Source organism: Mesoplodon bidens (assembly GCF_964165515.1).
Source record: "Mesoplodon bidens genome assembly, chromosome: 13".
NCBI classification, from domain to species: Eukaryota; Metazoa; Chordata; class Mammalia; order Artiodactyla; family Ziphiidae; genus Mesoplodon; species Mesoplodon bidens.
The window spans coordinates 30733150-30756714 of record NC_138169.1 but is presented as its reverse complement, the minus strand read 5'-3'; the positions used below and the strand labels follow the sequence as shown (position 1 = coordinate 30756714).

The 23565-nt window shown below is 42.4% G+C and overlaps 1 protein-coding gene across 2 annotated transcripts in view; it reads left to right on the top strand.

The window, feature by feature from the left end:
- The window catches only part of RALBP1 (ralA binding protein 1), a 45491-nt gene that overhangs the window by 208 nt on the left and 21718 nt on the right, over positions 1-23565 (top strand). Inside the window, exons 1-2 of one of the 2 annotated variants that reach the window (XM_081252227.1) lie at positions 254-367; positions 22721-23015. In XM_081252227.1, the coding sequence (XP_081108353.1) occupies positions 22772-23015 (244 nt within the window). In that variant the 5' untranslated portion in view covers positions 254-367; positions 22721-22771. Of the gene's footprint in view, positions 1-253; positions 368-22720; positions 23016-23565 lie in introns of those variants that run through there. The other variant, XM_081252228.1, reaches the window with a different exon arrangement.

Sequence of the window (23565 nt, the reverse complement as noted above, 5' to 3'; positions counted from 1 at the left end):
CAGTTGGCCCCTCGGCCGGGCAGGCGCCATGCTTCCTGGGTGTTGTAGTGCGGCTCCCGGCGGAGGGCCGCCTGCGGACTGGGCGCTGGGTTTCCGAGGACTACCCATCCCAGCGTGCCCCGCGCGGGGGCACAGGGCGTCGGCCCTGGACGTCCCCGGCCGTCAGCGCCGAGAGGAGGACCCGGGAAGCAGGGTGCAGCGGGAGGAGGGAGTGCGCGTGCGCTCTGATCCGGCTCGCCCGGTTCTGTCCCAATCATTGTAAACAGGCGGAGGCTGGGGCGGGGTGGGAATGGGGCGCCCGAGGCCGGCCGGGGGCGCAGCGCAGGAGGCGGTGGCGGCGGCAGGCGGTCGCACGGCGGCGGCGCAGGTCAGTGGCGGGCGGCGGGGAGGGCGGGGGTCGTGGCGGGGCCCCGCTGTCCGAAGCCGTCCGCGCGCCTTCCCGTGGCGTCTGTCAGGCGGCTACGGGGCCGGGCTCTCGCGGGGCGGCTGGGCGGGGGCGTGGCTGGCGGGGGCGGCTGGTTCTGGTGGCTTGTCCGCGGCTCCGGCCCGCCCTGCCGGTTTCTCCCGCTCGCTGACCGGGGCTCTTGGGTCTGGGCGGTGAGGGTGGGGAGCCGGGCCCTCCTCGGGGCCCGGGCCTCGGACGGGGGAGAGGGACTCGGTCTTTTACATAATCGCGGCCGGGATGCTGACGGGTCTCCGGTGCGCGCCCGGTGAGGAGGGAGGGCTCGTGGAAGAGGTGGGGCTCCTGGGTGCTGCGAGGGCACCGGCAGAGCCGAGTTGGGAATTCTTTTCACAACTCCTTGTCAAGCGGGCTGGCGCCCAAAGGCTCTTATGGAGGTCAGCTGGGTGCGTGTGTGTGTTTGTTTATCGTTGTGGGAGTGAAACAGGTTTCGCCAGATATCCCACATCTCAGCCTTACTTGAAGTCCTTATGCTGCTTCAGGTTTGGGGATTCATGACTCCAGAGCCTCCGTCTTGAGCAAGCAGAGCATCTTTCCTCTAAGGCCTGATCGAATGCTTGAAAATAATTAAAATGTTAACTCGAGGGGTTTTGAACGTGCAGGTGCAAGTACCGTCGTTTGGACGCTGAGTTAACACACCGACGAGCCTCATTAGGAGAGCTTTCACTAAACGATCTGTTGGGTGGAGCGGGCTTGTCCCCGCGCTGCAGCACTTTGGGTGGCAGGCAGTCCATCATGCTGGGCGGTAGTTCACAGAATATTCAAGTAGCGATGATAAGGAAACAGGCCCACCTGTGGTTTGCTGGCCACGGAGGCAGCGCTTCTAAATGAATAAGTGGGCCTGGGAATGAGAAAGGGAACTTCACTTTCTGCCTTCCGAATTATCTTGGTGACTTGATAATTCCTTTCTGAGTATCTTCCTGAGAATGAGTAATTGCTGTAAACTGTATTGGCAAGTAGTGGAGGTAGGAAGGAAGTTAGGAGAAGGGTTTCCACTTTTCAAAGTGACCCGTAGATGTAAGCGAGGTGGGCTCGTTTAACAGTGACCGTTGGGAAATAATTCTTTAAACAGAGTATCTTGAAGCTATGCGACATAATTTACTGCCTCTTTAAAATAGTTTTCTCATTTTAGATCTTCCAGGGACCATTTCTCCCCTACTTTAGAAAAAACAGAAGTGGTATCAGAAAGTGCATATTAACTTTAATTTGTACAGGTGTTTGCTTGGCAAGGAGAGGTTGGGCCCAGAATGTAACCCAAAAGTATGTTCTTTCTTTTTTGAACGAAAATCTCTGATAGGAACTTAGGTTAGTAAATGTAGAGGGAATAAGGGAAAATGCAGGTCATTTAGTGTAATTTCTGTGCAGCAGGTACTGTGGAGACTTACAGATGGATGAGGCAGTGCCCCTGCCTTCAGGGTGGTAGGACTTTCTCACTTGAACTTCCACAAGGACAATATGTTTTTAAGGTTGCTCTGAGCGGAGGAAGGACGGGGAGTGCAGTGGGTGTACAAAGGAGGCAGTGGTCTGTGTCTTGAAGGAAGAGGAGGAGAGATTGAGCAAGGGACAGTGGTCAGGAAAAGCATATGGGAGAGGATGAGAGCAGTGAGTATACAGGCTTAGAAAGGATGGGCATTTAGGCGGGAGGAGCAGTGTGAGAAAAGTGCGGGAGTCCGAACAGAGTGAGTTGTAGGATCTGCAGGTATGGCTGACGAGGGCCGAGGGTGGTGGCAAGACGTGAAACTGGGGACGTAGGCAGAGACCAAATTAGGAGTAGTCTTGTAGACAGGTGATGTAAGTCAGCCTAACCTCGAAGCAGACAAGAGTCACTGAGTCAGGATGAAGAAGAGGTCTAAGCCTCTCAACTCACTGTAACTCCTTGCTGTGTGTCAAGCATTGTATTAGGTGCCTTATACTTTATGTCCTTGAACCCGAAGAAGGTTTAGGCATGACTGAGGCAGAAATCTTAGGAAAGGAAAGGAAGGCCAAGGGAAAGTTGGACAGGAGGAGCGAGAGCATCGCAAGAACGGGAAGTGGTTCTCTGCAGCTGTAGCATTGGGCTTACAGGGTAAGTAGCATACGATGAGGGTGCACAGATCAGTCCTCAAGTACTTCGTGCCGTTCTGAGGATTCTCGAGGGCTTTTCCTATAGATAATAAGAGAGCTTATGGATTTTAACCAGGAAAGAGTCATGATAAGGTTTTCATTTTAGAAAGATCATTCTGGTATTGTAGAGTATAGATTTCAGAAGGGATGGAGGGACAACAATTAGGATGCAGGAAGACTGGTGAGGAGTTTTTGTAATAATTGAGGTGACAGGTAAGGGCCGAAACTAAGGTAGGATCAGTGGAGATGCAGAGGAATAAGTTAACAGCACAAATATTTAGGAGGCAGAATTAATAGGGTTCAGTGACACTTGGATTTGGGGAGTGAGAGAGAAATAGTAGGATAAGATGACTTGGATTTTAACTTAGGTGATTGAATAGACAACAAACGGTAAAGTATGCTGAGACAGGGAATTCAGGAAGAGGAGCAAATCTGGGGAGGAACAGTATTTTAGCTTTTGGACACACTGGGTAGGAGTTACCTGTAAAACATCCAGGTGGAAGTGCTTGTGTGTGGGTTTGGAGCACAAGAGAAAGGTCTTGATAGGAGGGTCATCAGGCTATGTTATAGGTGGTTCCTGAAGCCTTTGATTTAGGTAACCCGGCATAGGAAGAGTTTACTGATGGAGCATGGTCCTGGAAATAGGCCATGGAGAGCAATAGCATTTGAAGCCAGAGAGAAGAACTGGAAAGGGAAATTCCTATGTGTTGAGAAATGCTGAGAAATCATGAGGAGATGTTGTAGAAGCCCAAATGGGATCATTTCAAAAGGAAGCTATACTTCACAACTGCCTCTCCAGAAAAAATAAGAATAAAGGAAGCTATATTTCAAATGCTTTGAGAACTCGAGTGAAACATGGATTTTTAGGAGTCTGTTGAATTTGCCAACTAAATGAGAGCAGTTTCTTAGCATCCTACTTAATGCTACCATTTGGGGAGGGAGCTAAGTTTGAGTTGAGTTAATGGGAGGTCAGGGAGTGGAGAAGACAAATGTAGGTTATTTCAAGAATAAACAAATCTTAGCTGTGAAGGGAAGAATAGAAAGAAGTGTTAGCAGAGGGTAATAAAGGGTTAAGAAGGGAGTTTTAACTTGGCAGAGACTTGAACCTGCTCTTCTTATGACAGCTTTATTGAGATATTCATATAACATAAAATTGATCCTTTTAAAGTGCACAACAATTCAGTGGTTTTTCGTGTATTCAGAGTTGTGCAACCACCTCTACGAGCAGTTTTAGAACCTTTTCATTACCCCTCTTCTTCATTGTCAGCCATTCACCATTCCCCCTGCTTCCACTCACTAGCAACCACTAATCTACTTTCTGTTTCTGTGGTTTTGCCTATTCTGGATATTTCATGTACATGGAATCATATATGTAACCATTTGTGACCGTCTTTCTTTACTCAGCATCATGTTTTCAAGGTCCGTCTATATTGTAGCAGGTGTCAGTACTCCATTCCTTTTTATTGCTGAGTAATATTCCACTGTCTGGTCATACCACATTTTGTTTATCTATTCATCAATTGATGAACATTTAAGTTGTTATTTACTTTGTGGCTATTATGAATAGTCCTAGTGTGAATGTGCAAGTTTTCGTGTAGAAATATGTTTTCATTGTTCCTGGGTATATACCTAGGAGTAGAATTGCCGGATCACGTGGTGACTTTTATGTTGAACAGTATGAGGAACTGCCAAACTGTTTCCCAAAGCAGCTGCACCATTTCACTGTCCAGTGTAAGGACTCTGATTTCTCCATATCCTCACCAACACTTGTTATTTTCTCGTTTTTAAAATTTTAGCTATACTGGTAGGTGTGAATTGGTATCTCATTGTGGGTTTGATCTGAGTTTCCCTGGTGGCTGATGATGTTGAATATCTTTTCATGTGCTCATTGGCCATTTGTATATCTTCTTTGGAGAAATAGTTATTCAAGTCCTTTGCCTGTTTTAACATTGGGTTGTTCATCTTCTTGTTGTTGAGTTGTAAATGTTCCTTTACATATTCTGGATGCTGGACCCTTATCAGTATATATGATATGCAAATATTTTCTTCCATTCTCTGGATAGTTTTACTTTCTTGTTAATGCCCAAGGCAAAGGTTTTCAATTTTGATGAAGTACAATTTATTTTTTCTTTTGTTACTCATGATTTTGGTATCATATCTAAGAATCCATTGCCAAATCCAAGGGCTTGAAGATTTACACTGTGCTTTCTTCTAGGAGTTTTATTCTTATATTTAGTTCTTAGTTCTAAAACCTTAGTTTAGGTTTTAGTTCTTATATTTAGATGTTGATTCATCTTGAGTGAATTTTTGTATATGGTCTGAGATTGGATCCATATTTTGTGGGAGGAAATCTAATTATCCCGTTCCCTTCTGTTGAAGTGACCATTCTTTCCTCATTGAATAGTCTTGACACCCTTGTTGAAAATCAATGGACCGAGGATGTTTGGGTTTATTTCTAGACTCTTCAAATTGACTGTAGGTCTATATGTTTATCCTAATGCCAGGTTGCTTTGGTTATGCTAGTTTTGTAGTACCTTTTGAAATCAGGAAGTGTGAGTCTTCTAACTTTGTTCTCCTTCATTATTTTTTTGTGGCTATTCAGGGCCTGTTGCAATTCCATATTAAACTGAGGATCAGATTTCCATTTCTGCAAAAAAGGCTGTTGAAGTTTTGCTGTGAAGCTATAGATCACTGAGTTACAGCAATACATTGTTGTCTTAATGATACTGAATCTTTCAGTCCATTAAAAAGGGGTTTATTTAGGTCTACTTTAATTTCTCTCAGCAGTGTTTTGTAGTTAGCAGTGTATGCGTCTTTCACCTCCTTGGTTACATTTATTCCTGTTTTATTCTTTTGGCAGCTAATGTCCAGTCATTAGCTGACCAGTAAGCTAACAGAACAGAGGCTTCAGCTAATGATTGGACAGAGATTTCCTTAAACATTTAGTACCAAAAACATCTCCCAATATTTTCAGAGGGGTGCTGTGCATCTCTTGGGGGTGTACCTTCAGGTACTCAACCACTTTACAACTCTGTCTTAGCTTTCATTTCCTGTTTGTACAGAGGTCAAGGTTATCCAGAGGTGAGGGTGGAGGGCTTTCTCTGGTAGGATAAACTCAGTGAGATCCACCGGAGACACATCTTAATCAACTAGTTTAAGGACAAAGACAAGGAGAGAACCTTTAAAGTAGCAAGAGAGAAGTGGCTCATCACATACAGGGGATTCTCAATATCATTATTCAGCTGACCTCTCATGAGAAACGGTAGAAGCCAGAAGGCAGTGGGATGACATAGTCAAAGTATTGAAAGAAAAAAACTGCTAACCAAGAATTCTTCGTCTGGCAAAACTTCTGAGCATGTACATAGCCCTGCGCGCACACGTTTCTCCTAGATTTCCAGGAATTTGTTGAAGCTGTTCAAGGTCATTGTTCCCCAAAACACCTCTCAAGGTTTTGGTCGAAGTGTTTGCCCCAGCTGTTACCTGATGCTTCAGGTGGTAGCAGCTAAAACCTCTGCCAGCCCCCTAGTGGCCTTACCCTGGAGGGGTTCTGAGTTAGCAGCATTTAGGTGAGATAAAGCAAGCCTTTTCAGCAGGTAGGTCTTCCAGGGAGCCTGGAATAATAATTTCAGTTTGTTTGCAAATGAGGTTTGTTCTGCTGAACCTGTGCTGGGAATGTGGGCTGTTATTTTCAAGGGTGCCACTGATCTGGGAAGCCCAGGATAGGACTAGAAAAAGTTAAATACCACAACGTTCTATGTTCTTAAGCAAGATTCAGCTGTTTTTCTTGAATAAGTGCTCCCTGGATTGCTGCAAGCTTTTGCTTAGTTTCCAGTGTTGTGAAAAAGTTGATTCTGACCGAGTTTTGCTGCGTTTATGGAGGGGTGAACTTTTGGAGTTCCTTAAGCTGTCGTTTTACATCACTCCATCTGTTTATTTAGTACTCCATTTATTTTTAGGCTGCCTCTGTCACTATAGTTCAAGTGAATTTTTTGTAGACAGCATATTGTTGGGTTAGTATTTTCTCTTTCTCTGTTCTTTGCTTTTTTTCTAAGGAATTTGAGGTGCCTGTAGAGATGTAACATAATAAACATAAACAGTGCTTTGCTTACTTTTGTGTATTTGGGGGCTAAAGTTTTTTTTAATTTTTATTTATTTATTTATTTATTTTTGGCTGTGTTGGGTCTTCGTTTCTGTGCTAGGGCTTTCTTTAGTTGCGGCGAGCGGGGGCCACTCTTCATCGCGGTGCCCGGGCCTCTCACTGTCGCAGCCTCTCTTGTTGCGGAGCACAGGCTCAGTAGTTGTGGCTCACGGGCCCAGCTGCTCTGCGGCATGTGGGATCCTCCCAGACCAGGGCTCGAACCCGTGTCCCCTGCATTGGCAGGCAGACTCTCAACCACTGCGCCACCAGGGAAGGGGGGCTAAGGTTTTAACAGTGAATTGCTAGGTCAGAATATTAATTTTTGGTAGGTGTTGCTAAATTGTCCTTCTAAATGTAACAGTTTACACTTTAACCAGTAGCGTGTGAACGTGTCTCTTTCTTCACACCCTCCCATTTTTGGGTATCAGACTTGTCCATCTTTAGAAAATTGGTGGGTGAAAAAGAACATCTTTTAAATTCCCTGTTTTTTCATTTAAAAAGTATTTGTGTGCTTCATGTTCAAATCCTCAACCATTTTTCTTTTTTAAAAATTAATTTTGAAAAGTATTTGTCATGTCTAGTGCCAGTATTTTTTCCCTAAGTTTTTTCTTGGCTTCTTACATTTGTTTATGGTGTTTTTTTTAAATGTGCTTATGATTTTGTGAAGGTCTTTTAAAATGGGAGTCAAGGAAGGAAAAAGCAGTAAAACTCTTCCTTTTTCACACTTTTATGGGGGGGAGGATATAGTTTATAAAATCTCAAGTTTTGTCTAAATATTTTTGTAGTGTTTTGTATAGTTAATAGCAGAGTTAAATATTGATTAATAATTATTATTGCTACTTACTGAGTACCAGGAATACCATTTTGTTTAGTCTTGGCAGTGCCGTGCCAGGTAGATGTCAGTATTTACAGATAGGGAAGCCCAGCCTATGAAGGGTGATGGTACTTAGTCAAGCCTTCGACTGTGCTGTATTACTTCCTGTTTACCGTATTCTTTCTCCATCAGGGTATCTCCCAGTTTCTTTACTGAGGAATGGGGGCCTGGGTGAGATGGAAATAATATGATTGTGTTTTCCTCAGCCATTAAAGATACCACTGAAGAGACCACACCTTAATATTTTCTTGTATATTCTTCCAGAGATGTTTTATACACATACAGGCAAAGAATGTGTAAACATGTATAATTCTGTTCTAAACAGTCATGATGTAAATTGTGGAATAAGGCATTTATTTGTTGAGTGCTTACTGTGTACCAAGCACTAGGCCTGTTTCTTTACATTTGATCAGTTTGAATGAAGCCCTTCAAACTGATCACCTTGAAACGTTGTACAGATATTTAAATATGAAGCTTTTGCCTAAAAGGTAACTAAAAACAAAAATGCTAGTACTCATTTGGAATTGCTTCAGAGCTGGTACCTTGATGTAATGAAGCATGACCCTTCATTCTCAATTGAAGGTTAAATTAATTCAAAAGCACTACAAATTGAAAGCCAGATATTGTGACAGGTTGAGAATAAAAGTGCATGCCATTGCCATTGTTTAAAAATGAGGTGTGTTTTTCAGTTATAAAAACAGTGTTTTTATGTGATTGGGACTTTCTCCTTAATCTTTTTATGAATAAGCTCTTTCGCCAACCTGCCAGTGATAGGTGCCTTTAGATAAATATATTTGGATAAGTAACTACTATTGAGAAAAAGGAGGGAGGGGGAGATGAGGGAAGAAAGCTCCCCTCTCCCCCACTGGGAAGAAAGCTTTTTAAAGGAAAACTCATAAATTGAAGCTGTAATTTTAAGATGTTAGTAATTTTCAGTTGTTCCTTCCAAAGTAGAAATAGCGAATCAAGAACTTTGACTTTCTAGGGAGTTCCCTGGTGGCCTAGTGGTTAGGATTCCAGGCTCTCACTGCCATGGCCCGGGTTCAGTCCCTGGTGGGGGAACTGAGATCTCGCAAGCCGCATGGCACGGCCAAAAAAAAAAAAGAACTTTGACTTTCTGCAGAAAATTATGGGAGAAGAAAGTGTGAATATAAAAATGAGGAAAAAGCTCACTGGAGTCCATTTTGTTATCCCCCTAGAATGGTAACAAGCAATTAAAAAGCAGCAGATACCATGCTACATTTTTCAACTAAGTTTAGCATTTTAAGAAAACGAGCATATTATGACATCAGATTTTGCTTCCTCAGGTTACTTTTTTTTTTTTAAATTCAGACTTTATTTTTTTAGAGCAGTTTTGGGTTCACAGCAAAATTGAGAGGAAGGTACAGAGATTTCCCATACGCCCCCAGCCCCACACATGCACAGCCTCTCCCATTATCAGCATCCCCCACCAGATGGGACGTTTGTTACAAGTGAGGACCTGACATTGACATGCATTGCCACCCGAAGGCCATAGTTTACATTACAGTTCACTCTTGATGTTGTACACTCTGTGGGTTTGGACAAATTTATAACAACATGTATCCATCACTATGGTATCATACAGTATTTTCACTGCCCTAAAAATCTTCTGTGCTCTGCCTGTTCATCCTTCTCTCCCCCTCCTCCCCCAACCCTTAGCAACCATTGATGTTTTTGTTTTCTCCATAGTTTTGCTTTTTCCAGAATGTCATGCAATTGGAATCATCCGTTATGGAGCCTTTTCAGACTGGCTTCTTTCACTTAGTGATAGGCATTTAAATTTCCTCCATGTCTTTTCATGGCTCGAGAGCTCATTTCTTTTTACTGCGGAATAATATTCCATTGTTTGGATTCTAGCACAGTTTTATTTATCCATTTACCTACCAAAGGACATCTCGGTTGCTTCCAAGTTTTGGCAATTATGAATAAACGTACTTCTATAAATGTTAGCTGCTGTCAACATCCATGTGCAGGTTTTTGTAAGGACATAAGTTCTCAACTCCTTGGGCAAATACCAAAATCACCAAGGACATGATTGCTGAATTGTGTGGAAGGAGTATATTTAGTTTTGTAGGAAACTGCCAAACTGTCTTCCAAAGTGACTGCACCGTTCTGCCTTCCCACCAGCACTGATAAGAGTTCCTGTTGTGCCACATCCTCGCCAGCACTTGGTGTTGTCAGTGTTTTGAATTTTGGCCATTATAATAGATGTATAGTGGTGTCTTATTTCTTTCTTAAGGTCATTTTTAAAAAAATTTGAGGTATAATTGACATGTAACATTATATTAGTTTCAGGTGTGCAACATAATTATCTGATATTTGTATATATTGTGAAATGATCACCACAATAAGCCTAGTTAACATCTGTCACCACAGTTACAAAAAATTTTTTTTAAAAATAAATTTTTAAAAATCTAGATTTATTTCAGTCACGTTCATTTTTGTTTTAATTTGTAATTCCCCAATGATACATGATATGGAGCATCTTTTCATATGCTTATTTGTCATTTGTATATCTTTTTTTGGTGAAGTGTCTTCAATTGGCTTGTTTTCTTATTGTTGAGTTTTAAGAGTTCTTTGTGCATTTTGGATAATAGTCCTATATCAGGTATATCTTTTACAAATATTTTCTCCCAGTCTGTGGCTTGTCTTCTCATTTTTGGTCTTAAGTCTCTTAATTTTTAAGTTCATCCCCCCACTCTTCCTCCTTCCCCTCTCTTTTTCTTTGGTATTAACTAAAGAAACTAAATTGCATATCCCCAGATTTTGAGGCTTAATCAGATTAAGTTTTCATTAGTTTATTTTTGCGAGGCTGGTGTGATTTTCTCTCTTTTTTGTCTGTGTTATTAGCAGTCATTGATCGTTGCCAGTATCTATTTTTAAATTGCTTATTAAGTGGTGACAGTCTTTTATTTCTTTATTAGATGGAAGATTTTGATAAAAAGAAACTTCACTGAACAACACTTTGTATAGCAGATTCAGGATAAATGCTTCCCCACCCCTTCTATTTACCAGTTATTCCAAATAATTACATGGTTCTCTAGCATCCTCCAAAGTGACCAATGAATTTTATTTTATTTATTAAAAAAAATTTTTTTTTGTGGTACGTGGGCCTCTCACTGTTGTGGCCTCTCCCGTTGCGGACGGAGCACAGGCTCCAGACGCGCAGGCTCAGCGTCCATGGCTCACGGGCCCAGCCGCTCTGCGGCATGTGGGATCTTCCTGGACCGGGGCATGAACCCATGTCCCCTGCATCGGCAGTAGGACTCTCAACCACTGTGCCACCAGGGAAGCCCAAATTTTGTTTTTGAGTATCATTATGAACTCGTGGATTTAAACATACTTGATACTTTAGTTCATGGCAGTTATTAATTTTATTGGCGCTCATATAGTGTCCTATCTTTGGCCAGTGGGAGCTTCTTCTAGTTGACTTCTGAGTCCTTTTGTCTTGATTCCAAGCATCTTTCATAACGTCTTTCTTTTGTGACACGATATTTCAGCCTCATCTTATACATATCTTGCTCTTAGACCTGGTGTCAGCCTAATGGAAATGCTTAATAGTATGCTCAATGATGTTGTTAGGCCCACACAACTAAATTCGTACTTATGGCTTGGCAATTTAGTAACCATTTGAAAAATAGTACACATAAGCTGAAAGAGAAAATAAATTATTTCACTCTTAAATAACTAAAATTAGTGGTCTGTGTGTGCCTATTGGACACCACACAGCTTATAATACTTTGCAATCATATTGAACAGCACCACCCTTACTTCTTGTCCCATGTTGATTTTTTAAAAATAAATAAATAAATTTATTTATTTATTTTTGGCCGCATTGGGTCTTCGTTGCTGCGCGTGGGCCTTCTCTAGTTGTGGCGAGCGGGGGCTACTCTTCGTTGTGGTGCGTGGGCTTCTCATTGTGGTGGCTTCTCGTTGCAGAGCACAGGCTCTAGGCGTGTGGGCTTCAGTAATTGTGGCACACGGGCTCAGTAATTGTGGCACACGGGCTCAGTAGTTGTGGCTCGTGGGCTCTAGAGTGCAGGCTCAGTAGTTGTGATGCACGGGCTTAGTTGCTTCGCGGCATGTGGGATCTTCCCAGACCAGGGCTCGAACCCGTGGATTCTTAACCGCTGCGCCACCAGGGAAGTCCCCCATTTTTCTTTTTTTTCTTTAAATCATAGCTACCCCAGAAAACCCAGCTTCACAGAGGTATGCTGTTGAAAGGAATGTGCACAGTCTCATGTTGAAACTGAACTTCTTTTAGTTGGTAGTTTGTACAGCGTCTGGCAGATGTTGAATACCGCTCTGTTTCCCTTAAGCTCCCCGTGGCTGGGATGAGTTTGCTTACAGTGCTCTGGGTGCCTCTGCGCACTGTCTGGGAACCATGGACTAGATACTTTTACCCAGTTTCTGTTGTAACCAATGGTGTGCATTTCAAAAATTATTAAATAACGTTTGTTGGTCTCCCCCGGCCCCAAGTTAACTTCTAATTTACCATTTACTTGAGAATAGATTTTGTGATTATGAAATGTGGCAGGAAAGACACCACTCTCCCCCCCAGCCAAAGGATATATCATTACTTTAAAAATGTGCTGTTTTACTGATAAATACCAAATGATATTTATTTTTTTAATAAGAAAACTTTTTTTTTGTCCTCTGAATTAGAGTGACTGCTGATGGTAGCACCTTTGATTTTGTGTAAAGGCAATGTGGACTTTTCTCCCCATACTTAATACACATACATACTCTTTGATTTGGACAGCTGTATGTAGAGCTGGATTGTGTCCTCTGCAGCCTTTCATCCCAGGCAGAAGGTGGGATTATTTCTGGCTGCTAGATCCTGTATGTTTTGGCTGCTCATTTTCCAGCACCTGGCATTCTGATCCTCAGAGTTTGAACGTTCACTTAAATAATGGGCATAATCTGTGCCCTTTAGATTTCTGTTTCATCTGGACATTGATTTTTACATTTTGCATTATATCAGTATCCTAAAATAACTTGTGAATTTTTCTGTTTTCTTATCAGTCATGTAAAAGTTATTGTCAGCCTTAAAAAGACATTCATACGTTCGTATTCATTATGATGAACTTCGGAATTTCACATCTTTTAAACTGATTTTACACACATATCTTATCTCAGGCATATTGTTTTAATCAGTGACACTGAGAATGTTGAGTGGAAAACATTAAATCACGATGTCATTCAGTGAATTTCTGTGAGTGGCATGTGAGATGCTAATTGAAAGTTTATTTGTTTGGATAAGCCCCTGGGGGTAGGGGAGAAACTAAAATAAAGATTAAGTTTGATGATCTATAAGGAGAGTACGGAAAAGAAACAGTAACCCAAGAGTAAAATCTCTACTGAAGTATAGACCTAAGCAAATGCTGGAAGATTTGAAAGGACTAATTATGTAACAGCCTAATGGGCTGACAGTTGGTCTGTGGGAGTGTGCATGAGAAATTACTCAGTCCTGTAACTGTGTATACTGGTCTGCATCACGGGGCACACACCATAAACCTTGCACATATTTGCATGGTGAGGATTTCACTGTGGATGATAGGAAACCCTCTAAACCTTATCTGCCTCGTCTGAAGGATTATTTGTCTCACCTCAGTTTATAGACTTAACATTTGTTTTCTTGGATAGTAATATTCATGTTTTAAGAAAAATCCCTTGATGGGGATTTCTCTTTATATACCTGTTCCCTACAGCATATAAAACTTCCTCTAAATGAGAAGAGTAGCTTACTGGGCCTCAGCGGCTTGTAAAACAGTGTGGTTTACGCGTAACACCTGCCGTCTTTCTGGCAGTCTGGGATTTCGGTACCTGCCCGGCGGAGAACACCGATGTGACCGGGCTCCACAGGGACCTCGGGCTGTGAGTGAGGAGCTGCCCAGCACATGGTGCTTCACACATGTCCCTGTGACTCCACTGCCCGGGGACCTCCAGGAGCATGTGCCTGGTTCCTTGTGCCTTTTCCTTTGTTTTTTTGCTTTGTGTCCTTTCTCTGTAATGAATCGCAGCCGTGAGCATGACTGTTTGCTGACTTATGTGAGTCCATCTAGCGAATCGCCGACCTTGCGGGTGGTCTTGGGGACCCCAGCCCAGTTTAAAGACTTGCACTGTTCCCCGCCTCGCTCCTGCACCCCTCTCGGTCTTAGTTTTTTCCTTTCAGCTATTTTTTTTTTTTGGTGTTTATTTCCTTTATCTAAATAATATCCTTAAGCTGCTGTTTTTGAAGATAGCAGTTTTGGACGTCTTGTGTTAACCTATGTGTTAGGGTAGATGAGGATTTGGGTGTCTCAGACCTTCGCCGGGCCCCCTGCCCCCAGCCCTCCGGCATCATCCTGCCCTGCATGGTGTTTGATTCTGTCAGCACCCATCGTTTTCATGGTGATGATCACACAAATACTGTGTGACCCTGAGCCAGGCAGTGGACTACAATTTCGTTTCCTCATCTACCTTTCCCTTTTTCTTAGAGTTAATGGTTATCTCTTATTTTTATTTGCTTTTTACTCTGTTCTCATGACAGATATATTCCAAAAGCTCCAGCGGTTCTTTACCAGGTCTTACTCTTCTTTTCCGCAGTCAGATGTCTGTGACTCCCTTTGTCCTTGGAGCCCTTCTTCCCCTGGGTCACAGGGACTGTGTCACTACCTGGTCACAGGCCTGCTTTTCATGGGGTTCCTTGCCGCCCATCAGGGTCTCATTTCAGGGCATCAGGATTCTTGAACAAGTGTACGGGGGGAGTACAGTCCTTGCCACTGTGTGTCTGGAACATCTTTATTCTACCTGTGCACTTGAATGGTCCTTGGAACTAGCTGTCTTGTCAGAGGTTTGAAGATATTCCTTTATTGTCTTTAAGTTTCCAGTGTTCCCGTTGACAAGTTGATCGTGATCCTTTGTATGTAAGTTGCTTGCCCTCTTCCCTGCCTGGCAGGAGTCTTTCAGGATGATCCTTCTGTCCTCTGTACCCCGAAACCTCATGATGTGCTTTGGCGTGGGTCTCTTCATGTATGGTGTGGGGTGGTCCCTTGTGATCTGGACACTCTTGTCCTTTAATTCTGAGAAAATTTGAAGAATAAGAATGTACTGGGCGTGCAAATACTGCTTATAAAGTTGGACATTCCCAGATGGTAGGTTAATGCTGGTTAGTGTTCAGTATGTGAGGTACTAATGAATCAGTGTTTGGACTCCCTTGTAGAGATTTGGGTTAGAGACTTAGAGACTTAATTTACAGATTATTTTTAAAAACCGTAAAAATGAGGAAAAGCTGCTTCCAGTGACTTACAGCCTGGTATTTAATAAAGAAAGTTTATAAATACTGGATTTGCTTAACGTGTGAACTAGTTAAGCAAGCTATGGGTTTTCTGGACGAGGCCTTTTTCTGTGTTGAATTATCAAGTTTAATAAATCATTGGAGTTATTCTCAAAAGCTCATTTCAGGAGACTTTAATTTAGCAGTCTGTCTTTCCTACTTATATTGTTTTGTCCCTTTGCATGGGTGAATGATTATTATTATGTGTGCTGATTAAGAGTGGTACATAAGCAGAAAAGACTATTTTAAGAACAATGCATATCCTAGTTCTTTGGAGGAGTGGATGTTTTTAAGCGATTATTAAGTTTGAGTCTAGTTTTATGAAACCTTTTTTTTTTTGGCTTTACCTCAGTTATAACTGTCATAACTGTTCTCTTTATGTGAAAAATTGCATTTCAATGTTATAATTTTGGGGGGTTCTAAAGTAAAATTCTAGATGTATGGTTTTTGCTATATACTTTTAATAGTTTTTGTTAGATATTGCAGAAGTAACTTTTTATACCTTCAGTTTTCTCTGGAGAGAGATTTCGCACAGGTACCAGCCACAGGCTTTCAGTTGGGAAAGACTGAAAGTAGACATTCCTGTTGTAGTGATTTTGGGTGTGGGGGGAGGTGGGATGCTGAAGGTAAAGGTGGGAGTAGCAACGTTTGAGGAGAGTTCATATTTTTTAATGGCTCATGATCATCTCTATATAGCTTCCATGGCTTCCCCCCCCGCCATCTGAGGGATTTTATTGATTTTATTAATTTATTTTCAGTGATATGCACAGTTTAATGTTTTTTTGTGACGGCTTGGGTGGATCTAGAGGGCATTATGCTAAGTGAAATAAGTCAGACAGAGAAAGACAGATACCATATGATCTCACTTGTATGTGGAATCTAAAAAACAAGACAAGCAAAACAAAATGAAAATAGACTCATAGATACAGAGAACAAATAGGTGGTTGCCAGAAGGGAGGGAGGTGGAGGGTTGAAATAGGTGAAAGGGATTAAGAGGTACAAACCCTGTTATTAAAAAAAAAAAAAAAAAAAAAGCTCCAGGGATGTAACATGCAGCATAAGGAATATGGTCAATAGTATTGAAATGACTTTAGGCCTATCAAGAGACAGAACGTAGCCATCAAACCAGAAAGTTCTCTCGTGCTCCTTTGTGCTCAGTCCCTGCCTCTCCCCCACATCCCCACAACCACACGCCTCGATTCTTTGGACAGAGGTGAGTTTGCCCGTTCCAGAACTTCCTATAAATAGTCTCACCTTATGTAATCTAGTGTGTCTGGTGTGCTGTCTTTTGAAGTTCATATGTTCTGTTGTATGTATGAGTGGTTTGTTCGTTTTAAAAAACGCTAATATCCCATTGTGTGAACATATTACAGTTTGTTTATCCAGTGTTACTGGAAATGCAGGTGTTTCTAGTTTTTATCTGGTATGAATAAAGTTACTCGGATCATGTCTGTGCATGAACATATGTTTCCATTTCTCTTGGGTAAATGCTTAGGAGTGGAATTGCTGGGTCATATGGTAAAGGTTCAACTGTAAAAGATGCTGCCAAATATTGATGCTTTTCCAAAGTGGTTAAATGGTACATTCCCACCAGCAATATATTTAACTTTCCAGTGCCCCACATCCTCACCAATGTTAGGAATTGTAGTTCTGTTTGAATCTTAGCCCTTCTAGATGGTGTCTGTTGATAGCTCATTGTGGTTTTAATTTCCATTTCTTTGATGTTCAGTGATGTGGAGCTTTTTTGTGGGCTTATTGACCAGTCATATATTTTCCTTTGTAAATTGTTTGCTCAACTCTTTTGCCCATTTTTGTTTTGGATTGTCTGTTTATTGTTGAATTGTAGAAGTTCTTTATATATTCTGGGTGTAAGTCTTTTGTGAGGCGCATACACACAGACACACACACATAGACACAGTAAATTGTTCTCCACGTCTTTACCTTGACTGTTCATTTTCTTCATAGTGTCTTTTGTTGAGCAGAAGTGTTTGCTTCTGTTAAAAAGTCTACTTTGTCAATTTTTAATTTTATAGTTAATGCTTTCTGGTCCTGTCTGGGATATTCTTCTCCCAAGTTCTCAAAAATATGTTTTATTTTAGAAGTTTTACAGTTTTTAGCAGTTAAGTCTCGTGTCTGTGATTTATCATGAATTACACTTTGTGGGTGATGTGATGGAGGAGCTGACCACCTCTCTTCCCACATGGTTATCCATGCCACTTGTTGAAGACTTGCCTTTCCCCCTGAATTCCTGTGGAACCTTTGTTGACAACCAGTTGACTGTGTACATGTGAGTCCCTGTGAATTTTCTGTTTTGTTCTTCTAACCTGTCTGTCTGTCCTTGCTCCAGTACCATTGCTGTCCTGATTACTTTTCTGTGGTGTTTGGCTGGAGTAGACCACTGTTATCTGAAAGTTTTCTGTCTGGCAGAGCTGTCCCTTTCTGGTGGTTCGGCTGGAGAGGGCAGGCTTCTGTTGTTGTTTTTATCTGAGCCCGCCCGTCTGTCTGGCTTCTTTTGCTGTAAGTCTGCGGTGTAGAGACAAAAAGAAAACTCAGGGACCAGTGTTGGTCCTCGGATCCTGAGGTCCCTAGCCTGTCTGCCTTCTTGCTCTACCTGTCAGTCTGTTGTCTTCTCTTAGCTGTGTTCACCAGGAGGAATAGGGATATGTATTCTTTCTTAAATGTTTACAAGTTTACATCATTTCCCCTTTTGCCCTAGGAGTAGGAATTTCTAATTTTTTAATTTGTTTTATCTTATTTCCTTTGGCTATTTATGCTGAAATTTACTGTGGACCATTCGAGGCCTCCCTCTCCTGCCCTCTTATTCAGCGAGGTTCAGGCTTGCTGTGGCTCTCCAGTGCTCAGAACTGTCCCAGCGCCAGCGTGTTCTTTCCTCTGAAACCGCCCTCTACTGGGGCCTCACTCCTTCCTGTGTGCCGATAGCCGCTCCCCTTCCTTTCCTCCCAACTGTGGCTGAGTCAGGTCAACAGCTGTTTCTCTGGAGTAGTTTTTGCAAGATAATCTGTTCAGTGCGTCTTGAACAAAACTCTCTTCTTTGTCAGTTCAGTGTGGAGACTGAACTGTAAGTCACCAGCTGCTGCAGCAGCACAGAGCGGGGAATGGTCCGAACCCGCCCGGCATTCTGTTGCTCGCGGTCCTGCCCTCATTCCTCTTAGCCCCAGTGTTGTCACTTCCTGGCCTTGGACTTGGTGATGACCCACGCATGGTGCCTGAGCCCCTCAGCTTGGCTCCAGTTGGCTCTCAGTTCAGAGCCACCTTGTCTTTCAGTGTCTTTTCTGTTGCTTTTTCGTGAAACTGCTCCCATCAGACTTGTCTTCTTGCCATTCTCGTAACAAGCCCCACGTTTCTGCTTGTGTCTGTAATGCCCTGCTCCTCCTGGCATAAGTGTGCCCTCTTGTGTGTGTGTGTAGAGGGCAGGTTACTGGAAAGAATGTGTGTTTCGAGTCAAGCAGATCCCAGTTTTATCTCTTGCTGTGTGGCATAGGGTAAGTTACTTCACTTCTCTGAGCCTTAGTTCTGCAGTTTGTAAACATGGAAAAACACTTTTCTCGCAGGACATATAAGGTTAGTTAATGTATATGAAAGTTCCTGAAGCCACAGGAACTCAAATAAAATGTGGGTTTCCTTTCTTTGTTTCTGTAATTAAAAGTTGAGGCTAAGGTGGCTTCCCTGGTGGCGCAGTGGTTGAGAGTCCACCTGCCGATGCAGGGGACATGGGTTCGTGCCCCGGTCCAGGAAGATCCCACATGCCGCGGAGCGGCTGGGCCCGTGAGCCATGGCCACTGAGCCTGCGCGTCCGGAGCCTGTGCTCCGCAACGGGAGAGGCCGCAACAGTGAGAGGCCCGCGTACCGCAAAAAAAAAAAAAAAAAAGTTGAGGCTAAGGGCTGGTTCATTTCTTCTCATCTTTGTGTCGTTAGCCGACACAGCCTGTTGAGAACATAGAAGAGACTAATTAGATTGTTAAGTAAACAAACATATGACTACTTCCTGTGCAGCCTGTGCTGTGTGTGAAATGCTAGGACTCGCGAATTACTGGGCAAGACGGCCCTGTGCGCACAGGTCATTAAAGCCCAGCAAGGCCTGTGCAGCGCTGGAGGTGTGCTCCGCGGATTCTGCGTGCACAGGAAGGGGGCATGGCTTAGACTGGGCAGGGTGGGCATGAGGGGGGATTCCTGGAGAAAGCGTGGCTGGTACTTGATCCTTTTTTTTTTTTTTTTTTTGCGGTACGCGGGCCTCTCACTGCTGTGGCCTCTCCCGTTGTGGAGCACAGGCTCCGCGGCCATGGCTCACGGGCCCAGCCGCTCCGCGGCACGTGGGATCCTCCCGGACCGGGGCACGAACCCGCGCCCCCTGCATCGGCAGGCGGACTCTCAACCACTGCGCCACCAGGAAAGCCCCTTGATCTTTTTTTTAAAACAGTTTTTTTTAGGTATAATTTACATACCATAAGATTCACCCACTTAAAATGTCAATTTACGGTTTGTAACCATCACCACAGTCAAATCTAGACCGTTTTCATCACTCCAGAAAGATTCCTTTTGCCCATCTGCAGTCTTAATGTTAAAAGACGAGTATGAATTGGCCCTGCAAAGATCCTGGAAGGAGGGCTGGGTTCCAGGGCGTGAGGAAGACAGCATGCAGGGAGGTGTACGACACGGGTCCATGGGGACAGGATGCCCGTCAGTGGTCTGTCTGTGTCGAGCTATGCTCCTTCCCCGCACCTGTGCTTTGGCTTCCCGGGTCTTTGGACCTCAGTTTCCTCACCTGTGATGTGTAACTGATAGGCTGGTGGGATCTTGGCTCTCTTTAAACTCTCAAACCTGGGATGGTCAAAACCATCTCTTCAATTAAGGGAAAAATAGAATGTACTTGTGAAAAATAGTAGCGAAAGTCAGGGCCCATGAAGAAAACCTAAAAAATTACAGTGATGCTTACAGCTCCTTTGATGGAATTTCTCCTGTTTAATGTTTTTCCTGATTAGACAAGCAGTAATGTATACTGGGTAGAAAACTTATGAAATGCAGAAAAGTAAAAAGATCACTTATAATCTTATAATTCACAGATAATTATTTTTAAAGTTCCCTTGTTCTTACAGTTTTTTGCATGTTTATTTAAAAATTGAGGGCTTCCCTGGTGGCGCAGTGGTTGAGAGTCCGCCTGCCGATGCAGGGGACACGGGTTCGTGCCCCCGTCCGGGAAGATCCCATATGCCATGGAGTGGCTGGGCCCGTGAGCCATGGCCGCTAAGCCTGTGCGTCCGGAGCCTGTGCTCTGCAGCAGGAGAGGCCACAACAGTGAGAGGCCCGCGTACCGCAAAAAAAAAAAAAAATTGATATTGTGCTATAAATAAAATTGCCTTCCCCACACTATTAAATATTGTCAAAAACACAGTTTTTTTTTTTTTTTTTTTTTTTTTTTTTTTTTTTTTGCGGTACACGGGCCTCTCACTGTTGTGGCCTCTCCCGCTGCAGAGCACAGGCTCCGGACGCACAGGCTCAGCGGCCATGGCCCACGAGCCCAGCCGCTCCATGGCACGTGGGATCCTCCCGGACCGGGGCACGAACCCGGGTCCCCTGCATCGGCAGGCGGACTCTCAACCACTGCGCCACCAGGGAAGCCCAAAAAAACACAGTTTTTATGAGACTAAAAAAAGTGGCCTGTTCGTTTAAAAAAAAAAACCAGTAATAGTAATACAAGTAATAGATGGGCATGGTAAGGCTCAAAATATGTAGAAAGGATAAAATAAAAAATAAATCTTTCTCTCCCTTCCCTTTCACAACTTCCAAGAGTTAACAGTTGTTAACTATTTCAGAAATTGCATGTGTGTGAGTTTATATTCCATTATTTGGATCAATCATAATTTAACTGATCTTCCATTGATAGCCGTTTAGATTATGTTGTTTTTGCTGTCACAGTGCTAAAATGCGTATTTTCATGTACACATCTTTGAATTCTTGTAAAAGTATATCTGAAGGATAAGTTCCTAAAAAGAGGAATTCTTGGATCAAAGAGAGCACATTTAAAATTTTGATAGGGACTTCCCTGGTGGCTCAGTGGTTAAGAATCCGCCTGCCAATTCAGGGGACACGGGTTCGAGCCCTGGTCCGGGAAGATCCCACATGCTGCAGAGCAACTAAGCCTGTGCGCCCCAACGCTCTAGAGCCCACGAGCCACAATGACTGAGCCCACGCACCTAGAGCCCATGCTCTGCAACAAGAAGCCTCCGCAATGAGAAACCTACACACCACAACGAAGAGTAGCCCCCACTCGCCACAACTAGAGAAAGCCTGCACACAGCAACAAAGACCCAACACAGCCAAAAATAAATTAATTAATTAAAAAATAAAATTTTGATAGATATTGCCAAATTGCTTTTCAAAAAAGACTGTGCTAGTTTGTGCTTCAGCTGTCAGTGGATATTCTCCCAAATGTTTGATCACATCCTTACCAACACTTGGTATTAATCACCTTTTTTGTTCTTTGCCAGTCTGATGTTAGAAAAATGGTAACTTATTGTTTTGTTTTTAAAACTGTTATTGTACTTGAACATTACTTTCATGTGGATATTAGTCATTTTTCTATGAACTGCTTTACATTCTTTGTGTAGGTGTCTTGATTTGTTGAGATTTTCATTGATTTGTGAGAACTCTTTGCTTTTTAGAGAAATTAGCTCATAATTTACACATTTTTTTCACATCTGTTTGTCTTTTGACTTTGTTTATGGTCAGAAATAGCAGTCTTATCACTTGTGTTTGTGGATTTTTAAAATTGCAAAATCACCTTAAAAGTGAGTGCAAAGAGAAACAAGTGATTCTAATAGTTTTTCAAATTAATATCATGAAGACATTAAAGAGGAATAAGAACTAATCCAAGTAACTTTTAAACACAGCACTGTGTACCATCTGTCTAATGAAGAAAGAAATGCAAACAAATCTTGGACTTTTCTTATATTTGTCCTTTGGATTTTTTTATTATTTCTTTTTTAAAATTCTTTATTGAAGTATAGTTGATTTACAATTTTGTGTTAATTTCTGCTGTAGAGCCAAGTGACTCAGTTATACATATATATACACATTCTTTTTCATATGCTTTTCCATTATGGTTTATCACAGGATATTGAATACAGTTCCCTGTGCTATACAGTAGGACCTTGTTGTTTATCCGCATTTGTCCTTTGTAGTGTCCATTCTAGCGAAACTATTGTGTGTGTATTTTAGGACTGAGCAAATGAGGGTTCCATTGTTTCTTTCAACATAATTCCAGTCCAAGATAAAATAGCTGTTATCAACATGAATTGTCCAGTGCAGTACGGAACTATGGCTAATGATCTGTATATATCACTTTAATTGTTTTGTAAATTTTGATACTGAGCTATTCATGTGTAGTTATATTAACAGTCTTCTTAATTTATTATTCATGGTTGTTTGGCCATAACTTAAAAAAAATTAGGATTTTATGTTGGATAGCAATCCAAAATGAAGCCCATTACAATGGTGGGTTCTTTTTGAGAGGAAACTCTGTGTCCTACTTTAAGAACCCACTTTCATTTGGTTCATTTTTTTCACACTTGAAGATCCAGTGCTTTCAACCAACTCTTTGAGAAGCGAAATGTGTGGTGCACAAATGTAACTTGAGATGACAAAATGAACAATTATTTTTAAAGGAGGGTTGTGAAGAAAAATATTTTTGATTTGTAAATGCAAGATTAGTTGCTGTGTTGTGTGTGTGTCTGGCGCCCTTGTGTCTTGGTGGTCGTTGGGTGACTGATGTGCTCTCTCCCTCTGCAGGGGTGATGGGCAGGTAACAGACGCCCTCCTCACTGTCGTCAGGGAGGCAGCATGACCGAGTGCTTCCTGCCCCCCACCAGCAGCCCTGGTGAGCACCGCAGGGTGGAGCATGGCAGTGGGCTCACCCGCACCCCCAGCTCTGAGGAGATCAGCCCCACTAAGTTTCCTGGATTGTACCGCACGGGTGAGCCCTCGCCTCCCCATGACAGCCTCCACGAGCCTCCCGATATAGTGTCTGATGATGAGAAGGACCATGGGAAGAAAAAAGGAAAATTTAAGAAAAAGGAAAAAAGGAGTAAGTGCCATTTTCTCTGTGCTGTAGCTAAAGTTTAGATAAATTTCTACTCTAATCATGTGTACCTGCTATCTTGTAGAAATATATCCAAAGACTCTTGTTTTATATTTTCTTTATTTTTCTGCATCTCAGTTTTTGTATTTTAGGGTGTTATTCTCACAAATAAAAATACTGAATTTCCAGAAATGGTGAAGTTTTCTGGTGGAGGTTTCTTAAATTTTAAATAAAAGTAAATATTGAAAATTTGTCCTTATACAGTCTTACTCTCTTGGCGAGGTTGTGTAGGCCAGTTGGGGTACATGGTGAAAAAAGTATGTATTCGTTTTCTTAAGCAAATGCCACCATGCATTCCGTTTATGATTCCTGTTCTGTAAGGATGAATCGTTTAGACATAGCTTTTTAGCATGTTAAAAGCAAATCAGGTGAGTTATTTTAAGTAAGTGTGATTTTAGTTTCGCCGTATTTTTAAGTTAATTTGTATTTGAAGCATAACATTTGGATAGAATGCACAAATTGTGTACAACTTGATGAATCACAAACGGATACACCT